We start from the raw sequence: 11,451 nt of genomic DNA, 5'->3' as shown, positions 1-11,451 counted from the left end.
TTTAATAAAATAAGACATTGACAAGCTTAAATCCATAAATAATAAAGGCCTTTAAGCCTTGGGGATTAAGGCCTCAATACAAAACAGCATGGATTCAAAAGGGTCGGGTACAAGGAGCTATGATAAAAAAAAGAAAAAAAAGTTCTTTAGAATATAGATGTAATAATAAATATAATAAAATAATTATATTTTTTATAATAAAATAATTATAAAAAATAAGTTTTGAAAGAAATGTATCAAACTTCAAAACTTTTAAAGGTCCTTTCTGTATTCTTGCTTCTCTAGTAACTGTAATATATTGTTATATATGAGGATGGAAAATATATATATCATTTTTGTACAGCATATGTCTATACACTTTAATCATTAAATGTGACAAGAACTTGCATTGACTGTCCTTCAGTCTAACAGACTCCTGTATATATTATATTTTATGTTTATTGGCTAAATATTTTCCAAAATATTGGATAACTATTTTTCAGATGTGTGGGATATCCTATTTCATTATGGTAGTCTAAATAGATACATTTTTCAAAATGTAATCCATCTTGAGCAAGTGTTTATATCAAGAGCTTTCCTAAGATTGTGCTGCAAAAATTTGAGGGGATTTTAAACGGACCGCAAAGGGTTATGTAGACATTATCAGAGAAAAAACTAAAAAATATTACTTTATTATTACAGAGATGAAATTACTGCAAACTATGACATTAATCACAGTTCATCTCAATACTATCTCAAACGGTTCTCAGATTTGCTAAGTTCTCAGTATAAACTTAAATATTTCTCATCAAATTCTTCGAATGATCTGCGCTTTGCTATCAACATGAATTTGACAGCTCTGTACTTTTAGTGTATGTCAACAATTGCCTGTCTACTTTTATTGTAGGAGAAACAATAGCATTGTCCTTTCTGTATATTATCACACTTAAAATATTTCTCACAAAATATTTAACATTTATAAGGGAACATGATTTGGGGGTCTTTGACATTAAAACATTGGAAAACTCTTGATTTAATAACAACTATCCAGATTTCAGTTTTTTTATTTTATTTAAGTATTTAAATATGATGGTATTTCTTATGTTCAGAAGACAATGACATTTATTTGATTGCCGTTAATTGTCTTTATTTCAGATATTTATACTATTTATAGCCTCCCAATGCCAATGCCAAACTAAAATTCCACCCATGACAGATGGACGTTGTTCAGAAGGTAAACAGACATGCCTCCCATGAACTAAAATAAAAATAATAGTAAAACCACAGTGAAAAACACCCATAAAAGATGGACCTTTGTGGAATATGTTTGCTGTTTTATCTCATTATTTTGATATTTCCTGCAGGATATTACAAATCACGACAGGACTGTGTGAAGTGTGCGAGCGGTTTTTATACTGACTTACCAAATAATCTGACATTTTGTTTGAGATGTACAGCATGTGATAGCGGTGGTAAGTAAAATATCAGAGTACACTTATTGCAATAATCTAATTAATACATGTGGAATTTAATAATTATATAACTGTAGCAAGGTGGACTTTTTATCTAAATATAAGACTCCTGGTTTTACAGCTAATGAAGTAGAGAATGCCACCTGTACACCAACACAGAACAGAGTCTGCGATTGTAAACCTGGGTTTTACAAGAGTAATGATCACTGTAAACCCTGTAATAGTTGCCAGATCTGCACAGAATGTAAGTACCATTAAAGGAAGTTAATTTATGGCCAAGGAACAAAGGTGATACTTTCTACAGTATTCTAAATAAAAAACTGAAAATTAAATATTCTGAATAACTTGTGGCTAGGAAACCGTAACTGAATAGTATGTTTTTCCTTTTATGTGTTACTCAGGTTTGAACTGTAGAAAGAATTGTAACCAAGAAACAGCTATTAAAACCACAGCAGTAGTGTGTGGGCTTGGATCTTTTACGGAAAGTGGACAATGCCAAAGCTGTGTTAAGTATGGGGTCTAATATTCACTTTTTCTGTACATCTTCTGAATCTTAATGGATTTTTGGTAGATTACTCTATTTGTGGAGAATAAGGATTTTTAGTTTATTCAAGTCTTTAGCATGTAGGTTAATGGGTTGTGGTTTTCCTGTGCATAAGGTTTAGCATCCGCATCAGAATTTCCTGCATTTGTAATAATGTTCACCAGCGTTATTAGCAACGAAACACTATTTCAGTTTCCAGCACACCAAAGAATGTGATGAATCTCTTTCTTTTAAAACTTGTGATTATGGAAATGTTTTTATGGTAAATGCATTTGTAGTTATTTATGTTTTGCATATGTTTGTCATGAAAGTGTCTTGGGTCAAAGCACAAGTTAAGTATAAATGCTCTATTGCTTAATGTAATTTGTTGCAGGTATAAGTGTAAGAATGAATCCTGTAAATCTTTTTGTTCACGTACCACAGCTGAAACACAAGGTATCACAACATGTATAATTAGAAAAAATTATATATGCAGACCTTTCAAGTAAGAAATACAGAGGTTAAATTTTGTGTGATATATTGTCCCTTTTCTTAGATTTACCTGACCCGCTGTTGCTGGTGTTACTGGTCATTGTGACCTTATTGGGTGGTCTACTCTCTCTTCTTCTCATCTGGCTCTGCAGACGGAGATGGCTTTGCTGTCGAGCCAGAATCTGGAATGTTGGCAAACATCCACACATTCAGATTCAACCAGGTTCATATACACTCACATGTACTTGATTTAGATTAATAAAGCTTGTTATACATTTAATGGGGCCTTGCATTGTTACAAAGTGAAGCAGCTTAACATTGTTTTGTTTCTGTTAATTCTGTGGTTTGAAAACTTTTCTTAATATAGGAAAGGCACATAGATTTAGGAAATATGCATGTTGCAATATTCAAGATAAGTGAATTTTGTCTTTGTTTCAGCAGATCAACCTAATGATGTAATCAGCATTCCCACATCAATGGTTTGTAATTTTTTGATTTAACATGTTTCTGTTGTGTACAATTAAATAACAAGGTGGAAATGATGTTGAGGATTTTTTTTTTTTTCATGTTTTCTGACATTTTAAGTGATAAGCATCAACTTGATAAGCATATGTTTGTCTTTAAAGGAAAGAAATGGAGCCACTATTAAAACTTTACCAGTGACCAGCTACCCACACAGCGTCCTCAGTGGAGATTTACAGAGCATCATGGCCCCCCTGATAGCAAGCGGAAACCCAAAATGTAATTATATACAACATTAAAGGGGTCATGAAATGGAGAATCAAAATGTTCTTGATATTTACATTCATAAGAGATTACTCTACAAGTTTAAGAACTTAAAACGAACTCTCTTTTTTAAAATAGAAATATTTTTCTACCCTACTGAAACACACGGATTTGACATCGGGAGAATTGTGACGTCACAATTTCCCCTCAATGCATCCCTTAACATGCGTCATCATCATATGTAACGTTGTATATTTATGTGTCCCAATTTGCCTACTTATACTATGCCCTAAAAGTATGCACTCTTTTTGTGAAGAAAAAGTACATGTTTTTGTGTGTGTAGCAGAAGAGCAAGCTTTGGGACGTACTACTTTGTCGCAATTGCGTCTTTAATGGACCGCTCTGTAGCTTAGTTACGTGCGTTCTGTCATTGTTTAAGCAAACCTGTAAATCATCTTATCACAGCTAACATCCTCCACATTTCATTTCATTTCATTTACAAGCATATTGAATGAAGAGGCATTTAGTTCTAATCGAATCTGCCTCCAATGTGCATTGGTTTGTATGCAATATTAGCCATTAGAGTGTGCATGGATCTGGGCTGCATCTGAAATCGCATACTATCTTGAGTAGGCACTTTTTTAAATAAGTAATTACTTTGCGCCCACAAAAAGAGTAAATTTTTATAGTATGAATGTAATTTTGGACATACTGCATTCATCATGTTGTCATTGTCACATGACCTATCAGCATCAGTTGCATGGCATCACTGCCATTCATAAATCCTCTCCTGTGGCCTCATGTGAAAGCAAAGTGTCCATCATATGCACACTTCAGAATCACGCCAGAAGTAGTAGGTCATCTGGATAATTTTTGCCTACTCTTTTACGTGTTTTTTGCCTACTTTATAGTAAGGAATTATGCAGTTTTGAATGCAGCCCTGAGTACTATTTATTGCAGATATGGTAGTATGTAAATTGGGACTGGAGCAGTCAAGATCAGCATGAATCTATCAGTGATTTCTGCATTTTCACGAAAACTTCCATTATGATCAATGACAAAATTTACACTGCTCAACGAGTCTCTTATTTACATTGTGTTTTCACTGTGTAAGTTCTGATGGTAGTATTGGTGAGATTGCAGGAGATCATTGTGTGACAGTAGACATGACTTTGTCCGGCTACAGTGCAGTGCTGCAACCGGAGTAGTTCTAAATAAAATGCTTTAATCAACACTTTTCAGGATTAGTTAATCTTGGCGGCTGTTATAGTACAAATGCAGTAAAAGTTTTCGAGAGTTTGCATGCTCATATCATATGCAAAGATGTTAGTCAATCATAGCAGTGGGCATTTATATTGAAGTCTCACAGCAGACACGGCCCTTCCAATGGAGCGCTCAAATCAGAGAGCTAAATCCAGGGTGGAAAATGACCATTTATGTCTAAATTATGACCTCAGGAAACATTATAAAATTTAAATAATGTATTTCATGACCCCTTTAAGACATTGCACAACTTAATAAAGTGTAGGCTTATTCTCTGTTTTAGAACTGTTCAAATGTTGTAATTTCTAAATATTTCAAGTTTTTTGTCAACTTTTTGTCTCATCCTTTTGCAAGTCATGTAGGCGTATGTGAGACTGATTGTAATCAGCTAGCCTTCAGGCTTACATTACAAAGTCTAAGAACTTCTGAGAACTATTTAATCAGATAGTAACTTCTAATAACTCGCACACTTTTAGTTGCTTCCTTGGTGTGGTAGGCGCCTCACAGCTTTATGTTAAAAGGGCATTAAAATGTGCTGATTAAATGAAGTAGATAATTTTCAGAGTAAATGAGAATAAAAAGAAAGGAGGAATTTTTGTTTTAGTTGTCATAATATAGCCTTAATATTTTCACTCTGCACTCTGCTCATCCGGCACTACTTTAATTCTTTCATATCACACCAGGGATTCGCTCAGTCTCATTTTACAAAAGTGCAACTGGCTTATCAATTGTGCAATGAAAGAAAAAAAAAAATCAGTAGAAAAACGGAAAAGGTACTGGTAATTTTCTGCCACAACATTACGGACATTTCCCTGAAACCCTAAACACAACGCAATATAATGCAAAAGTCCAAATACGGGGAAAACACCTGTGAAAAATCAATATGGAAAATTCCTTAATATTACCCATACATTAAACCCTATTTTAATGACTTTTGTAGAATGTAGCCTAGTGACAGTGACCTCAAGAGGAAGTCAGTATATTACCATAATGTTGTTGCAGTGCTCATCTTGTTGCTAGACTGATTGATATGTACATTGTAATGAACTATTTGGTTCTGCATAGTGGTTCTTTTGCGATATAACTGACAATCATCTGGCACTGATAGGCCTACTCTATGTGAGAGCTTGGGCTTTCTCAACCTTTGTATCTAAAGGCCATATCTACTTTCCCCCAGTGATGCAGGTGTTGCAGAAGGAGTCCTGGCCAGCACCAGTGCTCTACACTGTCATAAGAGCAATTCCCGTGATGCGCTGGAAGGAATTTTTGCGACTGCTTTCTGTGTCAGATGATCAGATGGAACGGATCGAACTGGAGGCAGGCCCATCCTATCTGGAAAAGCAGTATCATATGCTACGTCTGTGGAGCCAGAGCAGTGGAGCGAAGATGGAGAATATCTACTCAACATTACACTACATGAACCTGTCAGGCTGTGCCCAGGAACTGCAAGAGAAGCTAGAACAATTGCAAACAAGCATGTAAAACTGACTCATCTTCACTCCATCTCCTCATGTGTGCGAGCTGCAGTTGCATTTCAAAATCATTTCCAAGGAACTCTGAACAGAAGACGCTCTGTCAACCCTCAGTCATGGTTAAAAATATTCTTTGTGAATTGTTTTATTTAAGCATAATGTAAAAGTAATGCAGATTATTATGCATATCATAGGTGCTTTGTAATAATTTATTACAATTCTTGTTCTTGGTTATATGAATCAGCCTTGTCACTATACTTGTACAAATGTGAATATTTAAAGAATAATTTACCAATTCAAAGTTTGAACTTTGTTTCAATTTTAGCATCCATCAACTACACTCTTAAAAATAAAGGTGCTTCACGATGCCATAGAATGGTTAAAATGGTTCCATAAAGAACCTTTAACATCTGAAGAATTTTTCTGTTTCACAAAAGGTTCTTTGTGGCAAAAGAAGGTTCTTCAGATTATAAAAAAGTAAGAAAGAGATTGACTGAATGTTTCTTTGTGGAACCAAAAATGGTTCTTCTGTGGCATCGCTGTGAAGAACCTTTTAAGCACCTTTATTTTTAAGAGTGTAGTGGTTTTCAGGATAAACTTAGCTGCTTACTTGTGTATTATAAGTTCTCAGTCATATTGTACATGTGTGAAGTATTACTTTATACTCACTTTGTCACACCAGTATACATTTGTTACTTTTCTTAATAAAAACATAATAAATGTGTGGAATATGTCTGGCTCAGATCTTGACAGCAACATGTAGTTATAAAATGGAAAGTGTGACAGAGAAAGTATCCATGCTGTGCAGACAGAGAAAAGTTCTGACATTAAGTTTAGGTAATGTCAGCAAACAGTTGCTGTGGCCTCTGAACTATGCAGAAGGAAATTCCCCTTTCATCTGGTTCCCCCAGGTTCATATGACTTCTGCATAAACCACAGTGAAGATCAAAAGCAGTTTCACTTTTTTATTTCATTTTTCCAGGCATGTATATAACCATAACCTATTTGCTAGGCTGCATATTGTCAGTTCGAAGACACATAGGCCTGCATACTCCCACTGCCAAATATTATTTGCTAATTTTGATACTTTAAATCTTCCAGTCCAGAAATACCCATTCAAACAGGGAAAACTAATATAGTGATATCTGCTAAATGAAATTTAGGCCTAAGCTTAAATTAGTTTTATATTAGACTATATTTGACGTTATGTTTTATTATTGCTTGACTGTATTTTTGTCCAGTCCTCTTTAACTTTATTTAAAAGTAGGCTATAGGCCTACATTTGAAAAATAATCTGTGGACATTATAGATCACTTAGAGGGACACTTTCAGTAAACAACATGAATAAAAGCAACATTACCGAGAGAACGCCACTGCATAATAAGAAACTATCTTTTAATAACGTGTAACGTTTTTTTTTTTTCAAAACATTTAAAAACTAGGTCTATATAAAACATTCTCTGGGTTTTCGGAAATAACGTGTTTCTAACATAATGGTGAGGGGGAAAAAACGTTTGGAAAATGTTCTTAGAACACAACATTGTTAGGCGAGTTAGTCGTTTCCATAGCAACCAGTGAACACATGCTGCGTGAAGCGAATGTTTGCCTAGAGCCGAAGTTTTTGGAATTTGGATGTAACAAAGTCCCTCAACAGGTGACTGAATAAAGACCATTGCGACTTTGTTACATTTTTTCTTTTAGACGAGTTTTGAATTAAGACCGACGCGCTGTGTAACTTAGACATAAATAATTATTAGTATTTTTACGAGAGAACAAGCAAACATCTGGCCAGACCTATAAATTCGTCGTTGTTCCTAATATTATCTCCTTAACGCCTTAAATGTTGTCTTTTCTCGATGTTAAAGTGTTTTCTTTTATGTTTCGTCTTCCTATCGTCTTTCACTTATGGGGTCGGCATATTGAGTTTCGGCAGGAGCTTCTTTTTAGGGACTAAACTTTTCTTTAACCAGACAGCCGCATCTTTTGACAGCTGTTTTTGAGTAAAGAGTAGAAACATTCATCTGTGGTTCATCTAAATAGTGTTTAATATGCGGTACATCTCAGAACACAATGTTTAACTCGTTTAAGGCAGAAGTCCACCGAAAGTGCGTGGACTGCACCCTCAAACTACAGACACAGACAGGTGAGTAAACCATCATTAAGAGGTGTGAACGGTCTCATGTATTATTGGACGATATAATGTCGTGCTCTACATTATATCATATACATTATATATGAAAATTGTAATGTGTTTTAAATTGGTGTCTGCAGGACAGGTTCTGCCATTTATCTGCCACGGACTGCTGTTTCAACTAGTGCTTGTATTTAATTACTTAAAAATAACCCAACACTGACTAGTATCTTTTTTTTTCTTCTTTTTAAAAAAATAATTATTCATTAGATAACCTACTACTTACTTCTAACAGCGACTAGTATCTGTTCATTTAATCACTAATGCTAATTTACTGGATACTAGTAGCCTACCTATTAATTTGCTGCTAGTCCCTATCCAAACAGTGACAGGAAACTAGTAACAGTTTTACTCCACCAGTAAGATTATACCAAAAGGAAAGTGTTTAAGAAATGTTACTTATGTAACAGATACTAGTAATATTGATTAAAAATAACTAGGATCTAAGTAATAAATAGCTAATAATTCATTTTATTTATGGGCACCTTTCAAGACACTCAAGGATACCTATAATAAAATACATAAACAATAAATGAAAAGAAAACAATGCACAATAATACACAAAACTATATCAATCAGAATAAGCTAATCTAAAAAAAAAGTAGTTTTAAGACAGTTTAAAAAATAGTTATAAGTACTAGCAATGCTGGAATAGCTACTTGCTAGGAAAAAAGTACATAATGATTAGTTACTAGTACAAATAGACTGACTAATAGGGACCCTACTACGCATTATTCTAATAAGTACTAGTGTCTACTGAATAGTTACTGGTAAAATAGAACAATAAACTAATCACTCGACTTTGAAAATAAACTAGTAACATTAAAAAAGATACTAGTTAGTTTAAAGGAAGAAATACTTAAACAGCTTGCTACATAGTGTCATTTATTTATGCAATTTATATTTAACACAGTCATTGCATGTTATTAAGAGCAAGAGATAGATTGTTTTTTAATGATGTGGTTTCCAATTCTTTTAAAGGTTGCTGAGGACCCTTGTGAAGGAAATGTTATCCAAATCTAAATAGCATTACACAGAAGGGAGATGAATGGCATACATAAAGGAGCAGCTGAACTGTGCAGAGAGGGCGACAAAACATTGCTCTCTGGGGATGCTGGCAGAGCTGCAGCTCTATACACACATGCTTTTGGAAATAATGCCGGTTCCACTGTAGGACACATGCGTGGCCTTAGCGCAGGTCATTTAGAGGAGGTGATCTCAACGCTGGAGGCCTGGCTTGATGGCGTTTCACACAATTCTATTGAGGGCCTGAGTAAAGGCCTTGTCGCTGTATTTCTGTCTACATTATGCCCCAATAATGTATCTGCTTCTCTTTATAAAATGGAGTCTGTCCTGCAGGGTACAGGTCATGCTTCAAAAGAGATCTTTGCACGGTGTTCTGCTCTTCTAGAGGGAAAACAAATGCCTCAACCTGAGGGTCGCACACGGTTAATTCTGGAGCTAACTAGAGCTCTGGCCTGCTTGCTTTCTGACGCACAAAATCCCAAAGTTCCTCAGCTTTATCTGCAGGCCTTTCATGGAAATAAATCAGAAACTATTAGACTAGTTAAAGAAAGGCACACTCAATATGTGAAGCTATTAATTAAAGCCTTTTACCAGCAAATGTCTCCAAGATATTCCACTCTCCATACTAAGGGGCAGATGGAAAAAGCATTGAGTCCTACACAAGCAGGTGAAGACATTGATGCTCCTAAAGCTGTTGAGTTTTTACTTGCCATTTCACCAGATGACATCCAAGTAAGAGAGCTTCAAGCAGCAGTCTTGTTTTCTTCCGGAAAGTTCACAGAAAGTGCAGAAGCTTTGTCATTGGCTCTTAAACTAGATGAATCACAGACTGAACATGCAATGGCGCCAGAGAAAAGAGCTTGTTTACTTGTGGGCAGAGCAGCTGCTCATTTTTCCGCAGGAGGACGAGCAAGAGAAGTCTGCAAAGATCTAGGTGATGGCTTTGCACTTCATCCAGCCACAGCAAGACAGCAATTCCAGAGTCTTTTCTCGGACACTGGCGTAGGGTTGGCTGCTCGCATCCAGCTGCGTCAACAAGCCGAGAAGGGCGTCTCAGAGTTCAGAGAGGCCGTTCTAATGAGGCCTGACCTTAGGTCTTCGAAAGGAGTGGAGTTGTTGGATCCCGTTATCGCTCAACTGCGAGCTCTATGCCACCTGAAGTCGGACGGAGGAGGCAGGGAACTGCGTGTGCGTCTGGCAGACTGCCTCCTCCTGCGTGGAGAACATAGAGAAGCCCTTTCCATAAGTAGCCAGCTCGCCGCTGCAGCTCCAGCCCAGCAGAGCTACCAGAACACCGTGCAAGTGCTCCGAGGGTATTCCCGACTCTTCACTGAAGACCATAAAGGTGCTCTGGAGGATTTCCAAGCGGTGATTGAGCATAGTACTCCTCACCCACCCAGCTGTGTCCGTGCACTCTGTGGTAGGGGTATCCTACGTATGATGGCTGGCTCACACTACCTTACTGCTCTAGATTACATTACAGCAAGCCAATTACAGCTGCAGGATGCTTCTTTAACTGTTAGGTGCCTGGTGCCTTGGAATTACCGTGGGTTGCTGTGCACCGTGTTGCTGGAACAGGGAAGAGTCATGCTTGAGGGGACCGAAGAGCAAAGAGCTGAGACAAATCCTAGAGCTCAACAAGAGCATGAGGAGGGTAACACCAACAACAAACAGAGGTACATTTGCGTTTTTTCTCATTTGGGATGAAACTTATTTGTCGTGCTGTATCTTTCATTTTGTCTTTTGTGTCTTATTTAGGGATGCGCACTATATCGGTACCATCATGGATTACACTCTTTAACCCTTGTGCGTCACTTAAAAAAAGTTACACATAGGTCCATAGTGGACAAAAATGTCCATGTCAAAAAACTGTCACAAAAATTTGAAGCTTGAGAGCACAGAGGTAAGTTCGGTCTCATTTTAAAGAAGACCCATGGCAGATTATTGTTGAAGTAAAAAAAAAGTTTAAAGTGAAACCAAAAAAAAATTCTAGATATTTAGGTTTATGAAAATTATTTATGAACAATGTTTTATATAAAATATATATTTTATGAAACATGTTGAACTCTATACCTGCTAGAAAATCAAAGCCATAAATCTAAACAAGTTGTGTTCCAAATTTGAGGTTGATATCTCAAAAAATGAGCTTTCAGTAAGATTTTGTTTGGGCGCAGTACCAAATTTTCCCCATTAGATGCCAGCAAAACTCCGCTGGTGCACACAGTGGTTGGATTTGTGATTTGTAGTAGAGTTTTTCTCGCTCAAATTTTACAAGAACACACACGCACACACACAATTTTTTTTTAT

At 36.2% G+C, this 11,451-nt stretch overlaps 2 protein-coding genes across 3 annotated transcripts in view; both read left to right on the top strand.

The window, feature by feature from the left end:
• LOC107737581 (tumor necrosis factor receptor superfamily member 1A) overlaps nucleotides 1-6,084 on the top strand; it is a 6,812-nt gene extending 728 nt beyond the window's left edge. The window contains exons 2-10 of one of the 2 annotated variants that reach the window (XM_016549122.1): nucleotides 1,135-1,213; nucleotides 1,344-1,451; nucleotides 1,573-1,695; nucleotides 1,853-1,961; nucleotides 2,369-2,430; nucleotides 2,531-2,689; nucleotides 2,908-2,945; nucleotides 3,093-3,207; nucleotides 5,633-6,084. In XM_016549122.1, coding sequence (XP_016404608.1) covers nucleotides 1,135-1,213; nucleotides 1,344-1,451; nucleotides 1,573-1,695; nucleotides 1,853-1,961; nucleotides 2,369-2,430; nucleotides 2,531-2,689; nucleotides 2,908-2,945; nucleotides 3,093-3,207; nucleotides 5,633-5,937 — 1,098 coding nt within the window. In that variant the 3' untranslated portion in view covers nucleotides 5,938-6,084. Of the gene's footprint in view, nucleotides 1-1,134; nucleotides 1,214-1,343; nucleotides 1,452-1,572; nucleotides 1,696-1,852; nucleotides 1,962-2,368; nucleotides 2,431-2,530; nucleotides 2,690-2,904; nucleotides 2,946-3,092; nucleotides 3,208-5,632 lie in introns of both variants that reach the window. The other variant, XM_016549121.1, reaches the window with a different exon arrangement.
• A 3,078-nt stretch (nucleotides 6,085-9,162) lies between these two features.
• Nucleotides 9,163-11,451, top strand: part of LOC107737580 (tetratricopeptide repeat protein 34-like) — a 6,867-nt gene continuing 4,578 nt past the window's right edge. Inside the window, exon 1 of the mRNA XM_016549120.1 lies at nucleotides 9,163-10,820. Within this exon, the coding sequence (XP_016404606.1) occupies nucleotides 9,163-10,820 (1,658 nt within the window). The remainder of the gene's footprint in view (nucleotides 10,821-11,451) is intronic.

This window comes from Sinocyclocheilus rhinocerous, unplaced genomic scaffold (genome assembly GCF_001515625.1).
Source record: "Sinocyclocheilus rhinocerous isolate Xijiao unplaced genomic scaffold, SAMN03320098_v1.1 scaffold72, whole genome shotgun sequence".
NCBI classification, from domain to species: Eukaryota; Metazoa; Chordata; class Actinopteri; order Cypriniformes; family Cyprinidae; genus Sinocyclocheilus; species Sinocyclocheilus rhinocerous.
Note: the sequence above shows the minus strand (reverse complement) of the source record. Positions and strands in the feature narration are given on the sequence as shown.